The 22,290-nt window shown below is 45.9% G+C and overlaps 1 protein-coding gene across 2 annotated transcripts in view; it reads left to right on the top strand.

The window, feature by feature from the left end:
* Positions 1-22,290, top strand: part of PRKCE (protein kinase C epsilon) — a 478,428-nt gene that overhangs the window by 304,704 nt on the left and 151,434 nt on the right. For both annotated transcript variants that reach the window (XM_034764425.1, XM_034764424.1), the window contains exons 3-6: positions 10,512-10,671; positions 14,018-14,052; positions 16,916-17,001; positions 19,817-19,949. In XM_034764425.1, the coding sequence (XP_034620316.1) occupies positions 10,512-10,671; positions 14,018-14,052; positions 16,916-17,001; positions 19,817-19,949 (414 nt within the window). The remainder of the gene's footprint in view (positions 1-10,511; positions 10,672-14,017; positions 14,053-16,915; positions 17,002-19,816; positions 19,950-22,290) is intronic.

Genomic DNA, 22,290 nt, shown 5'->3' with positions numbered 1-22,290 from the left:
TTTAAAAAGTACCTTTATGGAAACTAATAATGCGCCCCCTCACCCCACCCACATACACAGATACACTCTCTCTCTTACTTATTTTCAAGTTTCTAAACCTCTTCTTTTTTTTTTTTTTCCAAACAAACTGATTGATAAAGGGCTAGTAATGTGTGAAAACAGTTTCAAACAGTTTCACTGGATAGAAGTCAGTGTTTGGTACTGCAGGCATAGCATGCTGAAGAATCAGAGGGCAGTGCAGAATCCAAAAAGGATGGAGCTGGGCTGTTCTCAGTGGTAGCAGATGACAGAACAAGGAGCAGTGGTCTCAAGTTGCAGTGTGGAAGGTTTAGGTTGGATATTAGGAAAAACGATTTCACTAGGAGGGTGGTGAAGCACTGGAATGGACCGCATTTGTTCTCTGATTTTTTTTCATTCATTTTGTACAATTGTTTTCATAACATAGCCTGGAGCAGAACCCATATTTTTTAAAAAAGTGGACAGAAATATATGATGGACCAAAGTACGTGTCCATCTTCAGCATAATATTAAAAGACATAGTGCTGAAACTGAAGGAAAGTCAAGTATCAAGTACTTTTCATTTGAAATATTGTTTGACACTAGACTATGACTCTGTAGTCTGATTCATACACATTCCTCTAATGCTGACTGCTCATGGCAACTAACAATCAAGTCTGGGTCATCAGTGCTCAGTTTGGGCTAGATCCACAAAGGGACTTAAGTGTTGCAGTGCTCAGTGTTGTGAAAATTAACTTTTAGGTGCCCTGTTTTCCGGTGGAATCCTAAGCCCCAAGTTAGGTGCTCAGGCAGAGGCGATGCGTAGGTGGGGCAGGCGGGTCATGTGCCCCCCCAGATTTCTGCCTTCCGTTTAATAACAGCTTCTATTCAGAGGTTTTCAAACTGTGAGACACGGAGGAACGTTTGGCGGGGAGGTGAGTGACAACTCCAGGTGGCTCGGGCCTCAACGTCGAGCCTTGCTCGTCAGCTTATCCCAAGTCTGGCAACCTCCGAGAGCTGGGCTCTCTCCTTGTTCTTAGTGGCAAATGCTGTCACTTGCTATGCGGAGCCCCCCACCAGCTGCTCCAGCCTCTGCCTGCCTTGTCTCGCAGGGAGAGGGGAAGCACCTGCTGGCAGGGGCCGGCAGCACATGCGTGGAAAGGTCACCCAGAGGCACGTGGTAGGCTTTTGCGACGTCAGTGCTCTCCTAAAGTCGGTCATAATTTCTCTGTTTGATGCAGCGGGGTTTGGGATGCGGCATGTGAGCCGCTGTGGGGCCAGCGGGGAACGGAGACATCAGGGAGAGAAGAGGTGGGGGAGAGAGTGCGGGGCCCCGCTGGGTGCTAGAGAGTAAGGGGGAGGCTAGGGCAAATGGGTGGGAATGCGCCTGCCCCACCCATAGAGTCAACACATGGGGCAGCCCCCGCACCTCCACTATCACCAGTTACTTGTCACCTCTGTGCTCTGGCTCCCTATGCAATGGATGGGGAGAGTTAGGCACCTAAGAATGAGATTCACAGAAGCCAGCAAACTAAGGGGGGAGCTGCCTAAGCTTGTGAGGAATGAAATGCAAAAGAGGGGGATTATGGTCTGCTTAAAGCTATTTAGGCGCTTAACTCTGGGCTGGGGAGGGAAGCACCTCTCTTTGCTTGGGACTAACAGCAGTGAACCCTCTCCTGGACTTAGGGGCCTAAGTCAGGTCATCCCTTTATCATAAAAAAAGTAGACCCACACTCCTAATTATAGCCAATGGCTCAGGGTATTCACTTGAGGGATGGCAGACTTGTTTTCAAATCTTTGCTCTGCCTGGTTGGGTGCAGAGACTTGAAGTTGGGCCTTCCATATCCTAGGTGAATACCTTGACCATCAGGTGACTGAGAGACCCCCATCCCATAATATCCAATTTCTCCTGTTGACACTGTTTCACTTTGTGTAAATACATATTCATTGGACCAGGGATTTGAACCTGACTCTTACATGTCCTCGGGGGTGCCCTAACCAGTGGTCTGTAGAGTCTATCTCGCTCTGACCCAATGAGTATTTAATTTATTTATGCAAAGTTTCAGCAGGAGAGATTGAGAGAGCCCCTCCCCAGTATACACAATGACCTACCGATTAGGGCACTTTCCCTGTAGGTGGGAGTCCTCCTGGGTTCCAAACCAGGCAGTGTGGGGATTCAAACCTGGCTCTTGGACATCCTGGTTGGGTGCCTTAATCTTTGGGCTATTGGGTAATCAGGATGCACCTGCCAGCCACAAAAATTCTGGGCATGCTCACCCTTGGCTGTCTTTTGTGCGGGTTAGGAGTGCTCAGAGAATATCTACTGGATCGGGCCCCACAGGCAAAATAGGCAGGGGAATGCCTAGTTTGGGAATCCAGCAGGGGCTTAGGCATGAGCTAGGATGTCGAGTGGCTGGGTGGTATCAGGACTTTAGTTGGTTTTGTGCATGCCCACTGGTGGAAGTTTAGGTGCCTAGGGAATTTAGGCACCTTCAGGATTAGACAGCAGCTGAGCAGGGGTTGAGGATCTTAGACCTCTAACGTGGCAGTAAAGCACCTAAATCCCTTTTTGGATATACCCTCTTGTGTCTATCTGGGCATCTGAAAGAACTTAGTGGTAACCAGTTTTGTAGAATGTGGAAGTGCCATTGGTTAAATTTAGCTAAAGGCTTTTTTTAGATCTAAGTTTAGTAGAGAAGGCCCTCTTGAGAATTCATCACCATTGAAAGAAGAAGTAAAAGTGATTTATGTTGTGTGTGGAAACAAAGGTATTGTCTTGCAGATACCAAGGTGAGGAGTGCTTTAAAAGTACCTTATGTAGAGCCAATGAGTATAGACAGAAAGAGATTGCTAGTCCTTGGGCTCTCTGCTGAGTGTGTCAGTAAGGGTGCTAATTAACATGGATTGAAGGAGTGGTTAGGGGGACATGGATATTTATCTGCTGGGAACAGAAATAGTTTTTCTACTGTTACTTGAAGTTTCTCTTTGCTGATCTGCCAGTTTTCTACCTTCAACAGGAATGATGGGGGTGGATCAAATAATGGTCAGAAACCCTGCGAATTCCACAGCAAAACTCTGCCTAAAGTGTGGTGCAGCAGGTGCACTTCTGAATGCTGGGCTTGATTGTTGTGAGGAAAGATATAAATGCGCACATATCCATTCAAATTAATGCGATATGATTTATTTAACTCACCTGCTGTATCCTAATCTTTACAATAAATAATGGGACATCACAACACAGGTATTCTTTGCTGCAAATTCATCCAGAACAATTGCCTGACAGATACGGAAACATCTGGAGGAGACACAGGGCTATGTTTTCAAAACAGTGTATAGAAGGTGTGACAGACCCAGACCAGTGGGGTACAGGAGTCTGGTAGAGGGCAAATATACTGGTCACTGGATGAGTAGTTTTCTGTTCCCTGAGGGACCAGAGCAGGGGCTGCACTAGAGTAATCAGGAACCTGCTAGAACCAGTTAAGGCAGGCAGGCTAATTAGGACACCTGGAGCCAATTAAAAAGATGCTGCTAGAATCAATTAAGGCAGGCTAATCAGGGCACCTGGGTTTTAAAAAGGAGCTCACTTCAGTTTGTGGGGTGAGTGTGAGGAGCTGGGAGCAAGAGGCGCAAGGAGCTGAGAGTGAGAGGGTGTGCTGCTGGAGGACTCAGGAGCACAAGCGTTATCAGACACAAGGAGGAAGGTCCTGTGGTGAGAATAAGGAAGGTGTTTGAAGGAGGCCATGGGGAAGTAGCTCAGGGAGTTGTAGCTGTCATGCAGCTGTTACAGGAGGCACTATAGACAGCTACAGTCCACAGGGCCCTGGGCTGGAACCTGGAGTAGAGGGCGGGCCCGGGTTTCCCCCAAACCTCCCAATTGACCTGGACTGTGGGTTCTTCCAGAGGGGAAGGTCTCCGGGCTGTTCCCCAACCCACATGGTGAATCTCTGAGGCAAGAAAATCCACCAATAAGCGCAGGACCCACCAAGATAGAGGAGGAACTTTGTCACACTGGTGTCAGGGGTGGGATCTTGGTGTACACAGCGCGGCAGAAGAAGGAGGGTGATTTAAAAAAAAAAAAGAGAGGGTTTATTTATTTTTTTCATCACAATGGATGACGTAGTGCTGGCACTGATACAAGCCATAGTGGCCCAGCAGGAGGCTGCCCGTGTCCAGGCAGCCGCCCAAAAGGAGGCAGTGCGGCTGCAGCAAGAGACTAATCACCTGCTGATGGACCAGGCTGCTCAAGACCAAGCTATGTTGCGGGAACTGGTAAACCAGATAAAGACCCTTACAGAGCTGAACCGCGGCCATGATGGGACACGGCTCATACGGGCCAGCCATTGGCTGCAGAAAATGACACGGGAGGATGATGTAGAGGCATACCTTCTGGCCTTTGAGAGGACAGCCCTACAGGAGGTCTGGCCTCGAGATCAGTGGTCTGGCATCCTTGCCTCATTCCTGTGTGGGGAGGCCCAGAAGGCCTACCATGATCTGCCTGAAGAGGCTCCAGCAGACTACCTCCAGCTGAAAGCAGAGATCCTGGCCAGATCTGGGGTAACGACCGCAGTGCGGGCCCAGTGGTTTCATGGTTGGAGGTACCAGGAAGACAAAACCCCGCGGTCCCAATTGTATAACCTCATCCATCTCGCACGAAAGTGGTTGCAAACAGAGTCCCGGAGTCCGGAAGAGATACTAGAGGTTCTGGTCATCGACCGATACATGAGGGGATTACCGCCAGACCTTCGTGCCTGGGTAAGCCAGAACGAACCAGCCACCTATGACGAGGTTGTTGCCCTGATAGAGAGGCGAAGGACAGCGAGGGAGCTGACCCGACCAGTTAAGGAAGAGGCACCCCGGGTTAAACTAGCAGCACCAAGTCCTAAAGTTCGGGTGACTGGGCTATCAGGAGGGCCCAGGTGGAAAAAGAGAGAGGCTGAAGGCCCATCAGAGGTCACAAAGAGTCGGAGCACTGAGGGAGAAGAGGATCGTGATGTTAGACTGCCCAAACCAAGAGACCGGGGAATGCCTAGGGCACCATACAGATGTTATGCCTGCAGGGAGTGGGGACACATAGCTGCACAGTGTCCCAGTGCTGAGGAGTCTATGCAGTGTAACCTGGGGAACTGGGCAGATCCATGCTCCCTAATCCACCTTGTGGGGGTCTCACTAACCCCACATATGTATACCAGACCAGTGAAACTAAATGGGGTAGGGACCACGGCACTGGTTGATTCGGGGAGTGCTATCACGCTTATCTCAGGGAAGCTCGTGAAGCGTAGTCAGCTGCTACAGGCTAAACGTACGGGGATAACATGTCCATGGGACAGTTAGTTACTACCCCACCATCCCAGTAAAAATTGAGATCCAAGGGAACGCTACTGAGGTAGCAGTAAGTGTAGTCCCTAAACTCCCATATCCGGTGCTCAAAGGGAGGGACTTCCCAGGGTTTGGAAACTTACTCCCAGTAGGGGGATTGGAGAAAGATGGGGACCCTAAAATTGATGAGGCATCCCAGCAGACTGTCAACCCCCAATCTTCTCTGAAATATCCCCAGATTTGTTCTCCACTCCCAGACAGGGTAGAAAGACAAAAAGGGAAAGAAGGGCAGCTAAGGCCTTGGGAACCCGAATACTGACCCAAAGCCAGAGGGTCGCTCTTGTAGGTAGGCGGACCCGCGCAGCTGAAAAGGAGGCCACGCAGGTGGGAGAAGCAGCTGAGTCTGACCCCCACCCTAATGCTTCTGAACCAGTAGAGGCAACAGAGACTGGGCCCCTAGATCTTGGGCAGATTAGCCCCGGGAGAGGAAATTTTGGACAGGACCAGGCAGAAGACCCAAGGTATGACAACATTAGGAAGGAGGTGACTGAAATAGATGGGGTCCCCGTGGAAGGAAAAACCCAGGGACCAGGACCCTACTTCATAATGAAGAAGGATCTCTTATACCAGATTGCACCAGTACAGGGGCAGAAGGTACAGCAGATCCTAGTACCTCAAAAACACCAGAACGCTGTATTAAGTCTTGCTCATAGTCATCTTTTTGGGGAGCATTTGGGGATAGAGAAGACCCTGGCACGAGTCCTACAACGGTTCTTCTGGCCCGGAGTACATGAAGAAGTGTGGAGGTATTGTGCCTCCTGCCCGGAGTGTCAGCTGCACAGTCCCCATCCCCACTTGAGGGCACCTTTAGTACCCCTTCCCATCATAGAGGTCCCCTTCGAGCGAATAGTCATGGACCTAGTGGGACCCCTGGAGAAGACGGCTCGGGGCCACAAATATATACTTGTTGTTTTGGACTATGCTACTCGCTACCCAGAAGCCGTCCCCCTGCGGAACACGGCCTCTAAAACTATAGCCAAAGAGCTGGTGGGGATCTTTGCCCAAATGGGGCTACCGAAGGAGATATTAACCGACCAAGGAACCCCATTTATGTCGAAGCTAATGAAGGACCTCTGTACGCTGCTCCATATACATACCCTGAGAACTTCAGTCTACCATCTGCAGACTGATGGGTTGGTAGAAAGGTTTAACTGAACCCTCAAGGCTATGATAAGGAAGGTGGTAAGTCGGGATGGGAAGAATTGGGACACCCTACTACCCTACCTTATGTTCACTATCCGGGAGGTACCACAGGCCTCAACTGGGTTTTCCCCCTTTGAGTTATTATACGGGCGTCACCCCCGTGGCATACTAGATATCACCAAAGAGATCTGGGAAGAGGAACCCAATGAGGGGAGAAATATAATAAAGCATGTAATGCAGATGCGAGACCGGATAGCCCGGGTTACCCCTATTGTACGGGAACATTTGGAGAAGGCACAGGAGGCCCAGCGAACCCATTACAATCGCCAGGCAAAAGTGCGACAGTTCCAACCAGGGGATCGGGTTATGGTGTTGGTACCCATGGCAGAAAGCAAGCTTCTGGCCCAATGGCAGGGGCCCTATGAGGTGGTTGAACCTGTGGGGGAAGTAACCTACAAGGTGCGGCAGCCAGGACGCAGAAAACAAGAACAGATTTTTCACATTAACCTTCTGAAACCCTGGCATGCACAAGAGGCATGCACAACGGTCCAAAAAGACCTAACCCAGGAAAACAAGCCTTCCAAATAGGTGAGAGTGTCTCCCGATTTAACACCAGACTAGGAGAATGAGGTGTCTGAGATGATCTTCCGGAACCAAGATGTGTTCTCGACAAAACTGGGTCGAACGACCGAGACATATCACCACATCGTCACGAACCCTGGGGCCAGAGTAACAATGAGGCCCTATCGGGTGCCAGCGGCAAAAAGGGAGGAAATAAAAGCAGAAATAAAAAAAATGCTGGAGTTGGGGATCATCGAAGAATCCCACAGTCAGTGGTCCAGCCCAATCGTGCTGGTGCCCAAACCTGATGGCACCACAAGATTTTGCAACGACTTCCGGCGACTAAACGAAGTATCCCAGTTCGACGCGTACCCTATACCTCGCATAGATGAGCTAGTGGACCATCTGGGTAATGCCCGATACTTGACTACCCTAGACTTGACAAAGGGGTACTGGTAGATTCCCCTTGCAGAAGACGTAAAGGAAAAGACTGCGTTCTCTACACCAGAGGGTCTTTTTCAATATACTGTCCTCCCTTTTGGACTACATGGGGCCCCAGCTACCTTCCAGCGCTTCATGGACAAGCTGTTACGCCCGCATAACAGTTATGCTGCTACCTACTTGGACGATGTGGTCATTAATACCCCAGACTGGGAAACCCCCCTGAAGAAGGTGGAGGCAGTCCTCGATACCTTCAGGTGAGCTGGCCTTACAGCAAACCCTGCCAAGTGCGCTGTAGGGTTTACAGAGGCCAAATATCTTGGCTACATTGTGGGAAAAGGTCTGGTAAAACTAGGGTTACCATACGTCCGGATTTTCCCGGACATGTCCGGCTTTTTGGGACTCAAATCCCCGTCCGGGGGGAAATCCCAAAAAGCCGAACATGTCCGGGAAAATCCGGGCGGCTGGGGGGTGCGCTGGGCCGCCGGGGGCCGGGGGGCCAGGGGTGCTCAGCCGGGGCCCGGGGGCTGGCAGTGCTGGGCGGGCCGGGGGTGGTCGGCCGGGGGCCGGAGCCGGCACCCCAGGGCCCGAGCCGACCCAGGCTGGAGCCGCCGGGGGTCCAGCCTGGGCCGCGCCTCCTCCCCCCACACCCCTCTTACCTGCTTCAGGCTTCCCGCGAATCAAATGTTCGCGGGAAGCAGGGGAGGGGGCGGAGTTGGGGCGGGGGGCGTGGGCGGGGCTGGGGGCGGGGCCGGGGCCCCCTGGAGTGTCCTCCATTTGGAGGCACAAAATATGGTAACCCTAGGTAAAACCCCAAGTGAACAAGTTAGAGGCCATCCAAAATTGGCCACGACCAAGTCCCAAGAAACAAGTCCGGGCGTTCCTAGGTGTGGTGGGGTATTACCGACAATTTATCCCCCACTTTGCCACAAGGGCAAGCCCCCTGACAGACTTAGTGAAAGTCCGTGGACCTGATCTGGTGAGATGGTCTGACGTAGCAGAGGAAGCATTCACAGACCTATGGACTGCCCTCTGCAGTAACCCTGTACTGATAGCCCCTGATTTCACCAAGGAGTTTATCCTGCAGACAGATGCATTGGAAGTAGGATTGGGGGCCGTTCTGTCGCAGACGGTCGGGGAGGAGGAACACCCAATTCTATACCTCAGTCGGAAACTCCTTCCAAGGGAACAAAAATATGCAGTGGAGAGAGAATGCCTTGCAGTAAAATGGGCCATGGAAACATTGCGCTACCTGCTCGGGCGCAGATTTGTCCTCGTGACCGACCATGCCCCTCTTCAATGGATGCAGCGGAACAAGGTGAACACCACAAGGGTGACCAGATGGTTCTTATCCCTCCAACCTTTCCAGTTCCGTGTGCAACACAGAGCAGGGAGCTGTCATGGCAACGCCGATGGCCTGTCATGTGTGCACTCCCTGGCGTCCCAAGCTGCCCAACCCCTTGGTGTTGAGCAGGGGGAGGGATATGTGACAGACCCAGACCAGTGGGGTACAGGAGTCTGGTAGAGGGCAAATATACTGGTCACTGGATGCGTAGTTTTCTGTTCCCTGAGTGACCAGAGCAGGGGCTGCACTAGAGTAATCAGGAACCTGCTAGAACCAGTTAAGGCAGGCAGGCTAATTAGGACACCTGGAGCCAATTAAGAAGAAGCTGCTAGAATCACTTAAGGCAGGCTAATCAGGGCACCTGGGCTTTAAAAAGGAGCTCACTTCAGTTTGTGGTGCGAGTGTGAGGAGCTGGGAGCAAGAGGCGCAAGGAGCGGAGAGGGAGAGGGTGTGCTGCTGGAGGACTGAGGAGCACAAGTGTTATCAGACACCAGGAGGAAGGTCCTGTGGTAAGAACAAGGAAGGTGTTTGAAGGAGGCCATGGGGAAGTAGCTCAGGGAGTTGTAGCTGTCATGCAGCTGTTACAGGAGGCACTATAGACAGCTACAGTCCACAGGGCCCTGGGCTGGAACCTGGAGTAGAGGGCGGGCCCGGGTTTCCCCCAAACCTCCCAATTGACCTGGACTGTGGGTTCTTCCAGAGGGGAAGGTCTCCGGGCTGTTCCCCAACCTACATGGTGAATATCTGAGGCAAGAAAATCCGCCGATAAGCGCAGGACCTATCAAGATAGAGGAGGAACTTTGTCACAAAGGATTATTTATTTGTTCCTGGGAATTGTGCATAAACCTCCAATCCAACTCTGAAAAACACCCCCTGCGGTCCTGGAGGGTCTTTCTAAGCATTTTGAGTCTGTAGCAATAATTTAAACTTTCATCTTCCCCATCCGCGAAAGCTTCCACTTGCTTGCAATTGTACAAACACCAGTTAATGAGACTACCTCCCTTTCCTCAAATATATAGACAACTAATAAGAATAATATTATTGTTAGAGGAGAGCTAGAACCACAAAGTTTAGGTCCTAATCGGAACTTCCACAAAGTTTTCCAGGTGTTTGGATATGGAGTTTTTGTCTTACCTTTTTCAGAGAAAAAGACCAGCTGAGACAATTTTGTTCTGCATTTAAGCTCTCCCAAAGTTTGTGGTATTCAGCAGCGCTCTCTGTTCTTACTGAAGGCAGTGGGAGTTGAGATCTCTGAGGACTTTGGAGAATTGCAATGTTTATTGTTTAAGTAGTTACAGTGTGCTTGGAGCTATACAAAATTCAGAAGATTTCATCCCAGCCCAATGGAGTTTACAGTGAAAGGGTTAGACTATAAGAGGTGCTTAGAACCTCAGCTCCCACTGACGTCAGTAAGAGGCATATCCCATTAAAATTAGGCCCTAAATGAGAAAAATAAACATAACTCTGCTTTGCCTATGGTAGAGCCTGTACCAAGTTTTGTGGAAGCGAGTTTCATTGCACAGCTAGATACACGGGGCTTTTTTAAGACTTTGATTTTGATTTTTTCCCTTGCATGTCTGGTTCTCAGAATGTGTGTCTGGGATGATTTTATGCTTATCATTTTCCCCCCTGTGCTTTTTCTTTTCAGCACCCAAAGACAATGAAGAACGTGTATTCAGAGAGCGGATGCGTCCCAGAAAGCGGCAGGGTGCTGTGCGACGCAGAGTTCATCAAGTCAATGGACACAAGTTTATGGCCACCTACCTTAGGCAACCAACATATTGTTCGCACTGCCGAGACTTTATATGGTATAACCAACCGTGGGCTTTTTTGTTGTTGTTGTTGCAAATGTCATGCTGTTTTGGATTGAACTGTTGAGGTTCCATTGTGTCTTGCAGCAGTCCAAAAGGAGTAGAGCGTGTCCACAGGTCAGGGGAACTCCACCTGTATGACCCCCTCCATGGTCCAGAAAGGGCACCCACTCTAAGCTCCCAGGTCCTTAGCTGTCACCTCTCTCTCAGATGGAGACCCTCGTCTCTCTTCCTCCTGACCAGGGTTTTTCCAGGCTGCACAGTTTCCTGCCTATACTGTGTTATTCTGAGCAAGACAGACTGCTGAACTAGGCCAGCATTTGCACTTCACATACTCTGTGAAAAATATAAATGGTGCAATTGCCCACAGTTCTAAGTTACACCACAGCTCTGTCTAAGCAAACACATCTATTCTTAAGGTGAAAGCATTACAGAGAAAATGTATTAAAAACAATAAAAATCTACACACATGCTAAAAAACTTACCAGAGGTCACCCCAACTCCAGCCTCAGGCTTGGCAGGTGTCAGTCCTTCCAACCCTTCCCTTGGACTGAAGGTTCTCTCCGTTTGCTGGATCAGAAAGAAGGCCCTGAGTCAGTTTAAACTGAGGCTGTTTATCCCAAAGTCCTTTCTTTGTCTGTTGGTCTCTGGAGAATCCAGTTTGTACTAGTATGTGTGAGCCTGTCCAGGTGGTGGTACCTCCCCGGAAGTGTTACAAGCTGAGTGAATTTGCCTAATAGCTCACTCCCCTTTCCCCCTCCCCCTGCACTGTTCTTAGGTCCTGGAGGGCTGTGGTCACCATCCCCCATGGGCTTGCAATGACACATAAACTTAACACAGTGAGATCGCCCAAAGATATTGCAGGAAATTGCCACAGAGCGGTACAGCAGTTTAATTCTTTTCCTCTTTAATGTTCATTCATCATCAGTTTTTGCATACAATAACGGAAACATGTCAAAACCTTCCATTATGACTGATAAAATTTGGGATTTTCTCTAAATTACAGAGCTCAGTCCTGTCTGGCCTAATATCTAAAATGGATCTGATTCCTGTAACTCACAACTGTACCGGCTAGCCTAAAAACTCATATTTCACAACTGTAAGTGTCACTGCAGAGCTAGACTTCACAAGAGCAAAGAGAGCATAGAGCTGTGGTATGACTTGTTTAAAAAGTTAAACAAATACATTTTTCAGTTAATAATCACCATTTAATGCAGTGTGAGCTAGATTCTGATCTTAGTTACATGGGCAGAAATTCAGAGTAACTTCAGTAAAGTTAGTGGAATCATTGTGAAACTGAATTTGGCCATGTGCCTTCCTAACCCCTCCCTCTTTTGGTGGCCATCCTGAATGCCTTCTGTATGAGGAGGAAGTACTCATGGCCAATTTTTTTCCCTGAAGCTTTCAAAAGCTTGAGTTTTGATGAAGAAAACCCCTAGAAAATACAGATATTTTGGATGTGAGCCCAGGGTGTTTCAGGAATTAAAATGTCAGCTGGCATGCAGAAACCATCCAGAATGAGGATTCTAGAAAAGGGGATTGTCACTTCCTCCAAGAGGAAAATCCTACCTCCATTTAAGTCATTGATTTCAGTGTAACCAGAATTTCACCCAAGATATCCTATCAGACCATCAAATATCTTTACTCTGCTTCTTCATTTCTGAGCTACTTCCTTCCAGCAGTGAATATAACAAACAACCTTTGAGAGAAAAACCTAGTCACTTTCACAAACTTTATCTGAGCATATTGTTAGTATCCTTTAGTAGATCAGCAAGGATTTTTCCAACTCCATTGGACTGAAGAAGGCCAAAATTTTCAAACCTGGGTCCAATTTTGTTTTAAAATGAGTGCCCAAAGTTAGGCTCCTAAATACATATTTAGACATCTAGATCAAAGAGGTTTGATTTTCAAAGATGCGGCGCAATGCAGCTCTCAGTGACTTCAATGAAAATCAGGCCACTTCTATGTAGGTGCCTGAAAGTAGACTTATGAGCCTAATATTAAGAATATAAATTTTGGCTAGGATGCCTGAAGTTAAGCTCCTAAATTCATATTTAGGCAAAAGTGGCCCTATTTTTAGAAGCACTGAGCACCCACGAATCCCAGTGAAGTTGATGCCGGTGCACAGCACATGTGACAATCAGGCCATTTTTATTTAGGTTACTTTAGGTTCCCACATTTGAAAATGTCCTTTTCAGCCTAAAATGCATGTCTGAATTAACAAAGATCATAATATAACACTAAGTTAAGAGCTCCACTTCAAAAATGATTTATTTTATGAATTACAGGTATGCACAGATGTGTGTTACTTTACAAAGAAAAGGCATGGGGACAGATTTGGCTTTCAGCTACTCCAGTGTAAATCCAGAGTGACTCCAGTAGCGCTATGCCAGATTTACTTTAGGGTAGCAAGAAGCATTAGGGGGGAGGGATAGCTCAGTAGTTTCAGCATTGGCCTGCTAAACCCAGGGTTGTGAGTTCAGTCCTTGAGGAGGACCACTTAGGGATCTGGGGCAAAATCAGTACTTGGTCCTGCTAGTGAAGGCAGGGCACTGGACGTGATGACCCTTTAGGGTCCCTTCCAGTTCTATGAGATAGGTATATATCTCCATTAAAAAAAAAAAGAATCTGGTTCAAAATTCCTATTCTAAAGAGTTTATAAGTAGAGGCCAGATCCTGAAGCCTATCACAGTGAAGTCACATACTTTCAAGTCGTTTGGACTCATGTAAGAAAGGACAGCAGGACTGGGCACTAGGCTAGAGAAGATTTGACATGGTTTGGGGAGAAATTGCAAAAGGTGCACAAAGGGCCTTCCACATCCTGAAGTTTTCTTGTTTTCACACTGTGCATATCATGGGTTTAGGTTTAAATAAGTCTAGTTATGCCAAAAATAGTTGCAGAATAAATGCAGCATTATAAAAGACGGACAACATATACATTTTGTATACACTGTCAATTTTGGGCATGGAAAGAGAAATTCTAATCAAGCAACAGTTCAGAAACAAAAGAGAAATATCAGCAAAAGTAAGTTTCAGTTTATTAGGATTCCATCTGTTTAGTAGACTGAGAACTGTCCATGAGTAAGTAGGAATGCACCAAGTACATGATCCAGATGGTGCATTCACCCCCTCCCCCCAGTCATGTGATGTACCTTTCTCCCATATTAAGAGGATGATGTGAAAACTAGTCCAATGATGAAGCATACAGGCTGTGGGTTACAGGAAAATGTTCTAGTGAATCATGAACCTGGCCAATAGAAGAAGAAAACAGCAGAGTGTGACTTTTTTTATCTATGTATTTTTTACATTTTCTAAAATACTTTATGTATGTTCTTATCTACAGGGGTGTAATAGGAAAACAGGGATACCAATGTCAAGGTAAGAGAAAATCTACAGAGAGAAACTAGAATAGATACTAATATATTAGTGCTGTTATGTATAAATAAGCAGAGTTATGCACTACTCATCAGACATAGTGTGTATATATAAGAGCAGGATTGGAGCACAAGACTATGAATCAGAATACGTAGGTTTTATAACAGAATCAGTTACTGACTTGTGACTGAGAACAAGTCTCTTAGACATATTTTCAAAAGTGCCCATTAACTAGGGGTGGTTCAGTTGAGGTGACTAGGAGCAGTGTATACTTAGCATCTCTGAAAATCAGACCTCTCATGCTGGCCATTGAAAATTAGTGGGTGTTGCAGCCCTGATAAAGCTCCCCCTGTTGGACACTGAGCAAACTGCAGTGTTTGGGTCCTTCCCACTGGGCCTATGTGCTTTTAAGCTGCCGTGATTCTGGGTAGGCTTCAACCACCATCTCTTTCTTTGGCATCCTTGGCACACGTCCTTGGTATTGACTAAGTTGAACCTCATGGCCCAGCTGTCACCTCCTGTGGGTTTTAGCTCAGGGTGGAGGCAAAAGACATCAGAAAAGACAAACAATCCCCATGTTCAAAATGGAGATTGCAGTCTGACACAGATACACAGAGAGAGTCCCCAATAGCAAGCAGAATTCAAAAGCTGTACATGGACAGATTTCCCATATTGTCACAGTGGACACTTCTGGAAATGTTGGACTCTGTTTCTCACTTTTTTGCTCTTGAAAAAGTGGAAGCTTTATCCCATGTTGTTAAGCATTTGTGAACCTTGGATGAGAGGTGCTAATGGCAAAATACTGTAATTAATTAGATTAGATAATTATAGATGTCACCGGTAGCAAATGTTATAGTTAAGACTGAGTAAGTGTTTCCATTTTTACCTCTAATTTCCTATGCTCATAACTTTTCAAAACAGTCACATTGGGGGATGAAATTTTTCCTGCTTTGGTCTCTGCCAAAGATTTTATTTTTGGAAAGTTTGAGCAAGATGCATTGTTATTTTTCAGTTATGAGAGAGTTGAAAAGATTAGTTTTTCTCATCGTAACAAAAACTTTAAGACACTTATTTACATAAGAAAATAAGAATTGATATAATGGAATATACAGGTGTGAAAGTAAAAATAGGGACTGGGTTGGGGCCGGCTGTGGCCCCCGGAAGGGGCAGGGCCTTGGGTGGAAGGGGCGGGGATGGGAGGAGTCAGAGCCAGCCGCTGCTACCACCCCAGGCCCTTTAAACCGCTGCTGGAGCCCCCAGCTGCCGCTGCTACCCCAGGGCTCTGGCAGCAGGGCTCTGGGGGCTATTTAAAGGGCCCTTGGCAGTAGAGGCAGCGGGAGTCCTGGCTCTTTAAATAACCCCCGGAGCCCCGTTGCCGCTACCCCAGGACTCCAGCAGCAGGGCTCTGGTGGCAATTTAAAGCCACTGCTGGGAGCCCCAGGCCATTTAAATTGCCGCCCGGGAAGCCGGGCCGCCCTGGTACGGCACACTGGCTCTTGCCGGTACGGCTTACTTTCACCTCTGGGAATACACCAGTAGTCCATCTAGTTCAGTGTCTTGTTATCAAAAGTAGCCAGTCTTTTTTTCATGGAGGACAATTTTTCATCATCTTGAGAACGATGGATTGATAACCTTGTAATTGTTATCCCATCTGCTGTATCTACAGATATTTGTCTACTGTGTCTGTTTATTTTTTTCAAATGTGACTGACACTGGATATTGACAAAGCACTTTTGCCTGCTGAAACAATGGGAAATCTTCATTTATTAGTAGTAGTAATAATAATAATAAAATCACTTCACTTCTTCCTTTTTCTGATTTTACAGTGAATCCCATGTGCCTTTGTGTTTCTTTTAGCCTGAAAGCTCTTTAAGCAGGGGCTGTTTCTATCTTCATGTCTTACATAGTGCTGGTCCCATTGACTGTGCTAAACAAATAAAGAGTGTTTTATATAAGCTGCTATCTAGTGACAGAACTAAGCTATGACTGAGAGTTTTAAAGATGGTTTATAATTTTGGGTGCTTTGGATTTTGGTTGCCCATCCTGAGAGTCCCTTAAAGGGGCCTGATCTTCAGAAAGTGCAAAGAATACACCTTCTGAAAGTCAGGACCCTTTAAGGTGTTTTAAATTGTACACCCAAAATCACAAGTCACTTGGCCCAGATCCTCAAAGGTATTTACGGTCCCTAAGTAACACTGATGGAAGCCTAAATACCTTTGTCGATCTGGAAGTAACAAGACTGGTGATGTAATATCTTTTTATTGGACCAAGTGCTGTTGGTGAAAGAGACAAGCTTTCAGCCTACACCGAGATCATCTTCAAGTCAACCCAGATCTGCAAAAGAACTCTATATAGTTCGAAAGCTTGTCTCTTTCACCAATAGACATAGGTGCGGGAACTATGGGTGCAGGGAGTGCTGCAGCACCCACCGGCTCCCCACTGCCACCCCCGCACGCCCGGGGTGCTGCCTATTTCCTCAGGCTGCTGGTCCCATATGCCCAGGGTCCCGGTTGCCACCCCACACCCAGGGCTTTGTTCCCTGCCTCAGCTGGGGTGGTGGGATAGTGGACGAGGGTAAGAGGGCTGGCTTTCAGTGCGCCCACTACTAGAAATGTTCCAGCAGCAGTGCCAACAGAATTGGATCCAATAAAATATATTATCTCACTCGCCTTGTGTGTCTCAAATACTGGGACCAACATGACTACGACAATGCTCCCAACAACAATTTGAGGATCTGGGCCTTTTTAGCCTATGTCTTTCATATCCCAGGGGAAGGGATCCAGTGTCTTAGCCTTTTGACTTCAAGCTTGTACTTTTAAAACTGTCTTCATGAAAACTTATTCTTTCATCCCCTTTTTGTTTACAGTTTGCACTTGTGTAGTCCACAAGAGATGCCATGAGCTTATAATAACTAAGTGTGCTGGTTTAAAGAAACAGGAAACTCATGACGAGGTAAATATTTATAAAATAAATGCTCTAGATAAAAAAGAAATCTTTTTATCTATTCATGTCACTACCGCCTCCTCCATTTCATCAACAAAAAAGTATGGAGTTTGTTTGCACCCTTCCAGTTTCCACATAGTATAACATTTACTCTTGAATGACAAATCACCATAACAGCTCCATTTGCTTGGGAATAATTGTAAAGCAGTCTGTTCCTGGCTAGCAAGTGTTAGACAAAATCAAAATTCTCTGACATCTCAAAGCTCTTTTTCGTTTCTATCCTGCTTCCATTGAAGTTAATGGAAGTTTTGCCATTGAATGCAGAGGGAGCAGGTTCAGACCCTTTTCCTCCCAATTGCATTTAAAGTGGGTGATTCATTAGCTATCAGTAGTATAAAGTCTCTGCTTGTGCATCATATGTTAACATAAAAGAGTGCCCAGAGGTGACATAAATTATTTACAGGGGGCTTGCTCTAACTGCATGCCGGGCTTCCAAATGTGGAAGAAAAGCAAAACATGTAATAGTCTCCATTGAATAATGCCCATAGTTATAAAATAACACAGGAGAGGTTATACCAGTTACTGTGTAGTTAACAGCTTTTCTAACAGTTACTTCACAGCTATGGAGAAATTTGTTGTGCATAATATAAAAGGGATTATCTATCTATCTAGTATATGTTACCAGATATTTAAGCAAATGATGTCTGCTGATAATGAAATAAACTGTCTTACTAAGCTTGGAAATTATTATATTATTATTTATATCTACCAACAGTACTCACCACTGCTCTAAATATAAAAGAACACAGGACTCCCACCTCAAAGGATGTACATTTTTAAAGAAGACAAAAATCTCACTCCAAACCTGGTCCCAGATCCTGAGCTGTGGCTAACAAATGCACAGTATGGTTTTGTCTGCACTGACCAAAGGTGCATGTTTACAGTGAGATAACTAACACGTGATAGTTATCTTGCTGTACAATCCTAAATGGAGCCAATGGCCTTGTAGTGTGAATGTGAGGTAATTAGATGAGATCCCCTAGTTTACCTTGTAGTAAAACTGCAGTGCCTTGTCTCCATTCTCTTTTTACAGAAGGACAGCTAATGTGCCTGGATTATTCCGTGGTAAGACAAACCATTTTTGTCAGTGAAGACACAGCCTGCAATTTGGGGAAATAGAGAGGGTGCGTAGAGGTGGTTTTAAACCACCTTTGTGCTTCTGCAATTATGGGCCAGGCCAACCAGATTTGCTTCCACCCCTCCACATAACTTGAAGTAGCATAAAAGATGCTGTAAAGTATACTGTCTGCCAATGGCTGAGTTTGTAGGCCTGGCACTTATGGGTGGGGGAAACACTTCCCCCACCTTCTATTTATTTATTTATTAATTTTTACTTGTACGCTAACTGAATTTTACTTGTACGCTAAGTGGATGCCACTGACACACCAGCAGCTGGCATTCTCCAGGGCAATTTTTGCAGTGTGTTTCAGATTAGAACAACACTTTAACCTCTGCAGTGAATATTCTGTCCCCTGATCTGGGGAGCAGACGTGCTTTCACTCCGGAACATGATCTCTTTCATGGGTTATGACGTAGCCCCGCCGCACCAGTGTTTTGGCTAACAATGATTTTGAGCAGTGTCCACAAGGAGATCTGAATTCCTGAGCAGATTTAATTGGGTGTAACCTTTCGTGGGTGTAAAACCCACTTCTTTTACCCATGAAAGCTTATGGCCAAATAAATCTGTTAGGCCAGGTCTACACTACACCCCTAATTCGAACTAAGGTACGCAACTTCAGCTACGTGAATAACGTAGCTGAAGTTCGAAGTACCTTAGTTCGAATTAGTTCGAACTTACCTTGGTCCACACGCGGCAGGCAGGCTCCCCCGTCGACTCCGCGGTACTCCTCTCGGCGAGCTGGAGTACCGCAGTCGACGGCGAGCACTTCCGGGTTCGACTTATCGCGTCCAGACTAGACGCGATAAGTCGAACCCAGAAGTTCGATTTCCAGCTGTCGAACTAGCGGGTAAGTGTAGCCAAGGCCTTAGTTTTTAAGGTGCCACCGGACTTCTTGATGTTTTTGTGGATACAGACTAACATGGCTACCCCTCTGATACTTGAGCAGATTTATGTTCCCAGGCTCCAGACTAGTGGAAGCTTAGATGCACTGCTGATACGATGTTCTCATTGTTTAGAGGGGTGCTAACCCACTGGAGAGAAGCCAGCAGTAATAGGAAAGAGGGAGAAAAAGCATTGGAATAAATCTTTTGCTATGCAGTGGGCACCCTTAACTTTTCATTGATGATCTTCAGTCAGTAGCTAATGGTACTGTGGATTCCCTGTACACCGTACCTTGTTTTCTCTTTTTACCAATCCAAAGACCTGTGGAATATAAAAAAGCAAGTGGATTGTGACGTCTTTCATTTTCTCCTGTACTAGCACCTCCCATGCCTGCTCTGAAAACAATTGGGAGCGACTTCCTTGCCTTTCACACTGAGAGATCTCTGTTGATAGCTGTGCAGTTGTTATTTCCAGGAATGCTTGGAAGCAGACTGCAGTCTTTGCACCATCAATTATCTGTGATCTTTTGAACACCAAGAACAAAAACAAAACAAAACAAAAAAAAAGAAAGAAAAAAGAGGTGGAACACTCTGTGGGGAAATAAACCCATTTAAAAGGATGATTACACCAACATGTACCTATTTCATCTTTTTTCACCTCTGTACTTTTCAAAACATATCAGGGCCCTAATTCACATTGACTATAAAAGTGAATAATTAGAAACAAAGGGGATTTCAATATGCTGTGCTTCGCTTTTTTCAGCAAGTGGGCTCCCAGCGCTTCAGTGTCAACATGCCTCACAAGTTCAGCATTCATAATTACAAAGTGCCCACCTTCTGTGACCACTGTGGTTCATTGCTCTGGGGTCTTTTGAGACAAGGTTTACAATGCAAAGGTAAGGAGAACCACCTCTACTTTAGAGACTTTCTATGTTTCTCAGCCAGTGCATTGGTTTGGGAAGTGCTTGTCTGTCATAACAGGAAAATACGTTACTATTGCCAAGTCATTCTGTTTTCTAGCAGGTACAGTTAATAGTAAAAAGCAAGTGGCAGCATAAGATAATGGGAATTGCCATCATGGATCAGAATCTAGTCCATTGTCTTGCCTCTGACAACATCTGGCACCAGATGCTTCAGAGGAAGGTGCAAGAAACCCTGTAGTGGGTAGCTATGAAATATCCTTCTCACAGGGAATGTTTCTTCCTAATCCGATTAGTTAGAGGTTGATGTATGCCCAGAAGCATGAAGGTTTGTATCCCTTCAATTTTTCTTGGATATTTTTATTCCTGTAGGATGGAAATTATACACTATTTTTTGCTTTCATATCTTCATGAAGGCTGAGCTTTACCTGTGTAAAGTCCATGCAGGACCAAACTTGAGTCCCAAGCCAAGAAAAAAGAAAGAAAAAAGGTTTTGTATGTCTGGCTGCACCATGTTATGTGGAGGCTAGCTTGCTCCCTCCCATGGTAATTCTGAAAGAATGGGATTGATTGTGTCCTTATTCAATATTTGGAACACAGACGTTGGACTGTGCATCGATTTCCCATCCCAAGTCCAAGCTAGATCATGCACCTGAAATAAACTGGCTGCTCTTCCTTAATCTCCTTGACACAGGCTGTTTTGTGATTTAGCAGGGAAGAGGTGGCCTCAAATCTCCTTGTGGCTGCTAAATTGGATAACATAGGGCTTCTTTTCTGCTGAAGGAGCATGTACATTTCCATTTGGTAATGAGGCAGCCTTAAGGACTAGATTCCCCTGAGACAGATAAATAGTTCTGAAAGGGGAAGTAAAGTCTGTTCAAATACTTCCAGGGTAATAGCATTTTGGGATAAATGGAGAATCAAACCATCTGTTGTGGGTTTTTAATGGACTATGGCTTGAAGCTCATGCCAAACTCATAAAAATTCATATCTAATGAAATTTAAAACTGTTTTCACATTACAGAGACTGTATCTTCCATAAATTGACAGACTCAGCTTAGTAAATTTAAAAACAGGATTACGTTTACTGCCTGATTTTCCAAAGAACTGGAGCTAAAGGTGACATATAGAAGGCATTGCAGTCTACGAATAAAAATATCTTCTGCAGTTACACTGGGTAAAAATGAAATTATTAGGGAGCTGCCAGTCCTTATGCTTCAGGGCATGAGGTGATCACCAGCTGGAGTCATGAAGAAATTGCTCCCATAGCAGAGTGTTTCACGCTAAGAAGCATTGTGAAGCTTAAGCCTCCCCCGGAGCATTGAATGATGGGTAGTGGCAGGTCTAAGACTATTATTTTCCTATTATTGCCATCCCTATGTTTCTATGTCACCTTAATTCTGTTGGCGGGAAATTCAGACCACCCTTGTCAGTTCATCTGAGTCTTGTTGGTATTTGCCATTTCTCAGTCAGAACTATAGTCAATCTACCATCTCCTTTCCATTCTATAACAATTAAGTTTCAATTCCTTATATTCTGGGTGCTTCTCCTCCTCCTCCTCCTACCACCACCACATCATCATCATCGTGCTCATGTATAAATAATGGTTCAGCATATAGCATCTTCATTCCTCTCTTCATGCTTTCCTTATAAAACTGTTTCCTGTAAAAAATGCACCATGACCTGCATGAAATCTAAAATTCACAAACAACTGGAAATGGTTGCTTCTCAGCAGGAGAGTAGTGCTTCCTGTTTTTCTTTTAACTAGTGCCAATCAATGCTCACCTTTCCAGAAACTTGCCTGCTTAAGCACGCTCTGCTGGCTTCCTCCATGAAAAGCTTATTCCTGAGAAATGCTCTTTTTTTTATCTTGTTTTACACTGCTTATTACCCTTCCTCCCTCTGTTTAAATAACCTTACATATTGAGAATGCACAGAATTTTCTGCTTTGTTTCAGTTCAGCTAGTTCCGCTCTTAAAGGCACACTGTTAAGGCTCATAGGACAAATGTTCGACCTACCAGCTGTGTTTTGGATCACAGACACACAAGCCCATAGGGATTTCTTCCTATACCTTTCTGCTCCATTCTTGAGAGTAGGGAGTGTATTGGAACTTCTACCTTCTTTCTGAAGTGCTCAGGATTGCTGCTAAATACACAGAGCGCATAGAGCACCTGTTTCTACAGGATTGCTGTGAAGTGTAACTTGTATTGGACTAGATGTTGGTTAAAATCGTAATAGGAAAATAGGGTGGTAAACTGGGCTTAATTCATGCTTTGTATAATTCTGTTGATACAGGGAGGAATTTGACCAATTGAA

The sequence above is a fragment of the Trachemys scripta genome, chromosome 3 (genome assembly GCF_013100865.1).
Source record: "Trachemys scripta elegans isolate TJP31775 chromosome 3, CAS_Tse_1.0, whole genome shotgun sequence".
In the NCBI taxonomy this organism is placed as follows: Eukaryota; Metazoa; Chordata; order Testudines; family Emydidae; genus Trachemys; species Trachemys scripta.
This window is presented reverse-complemented; position numbering and strand designations above follow the sequence as displayed.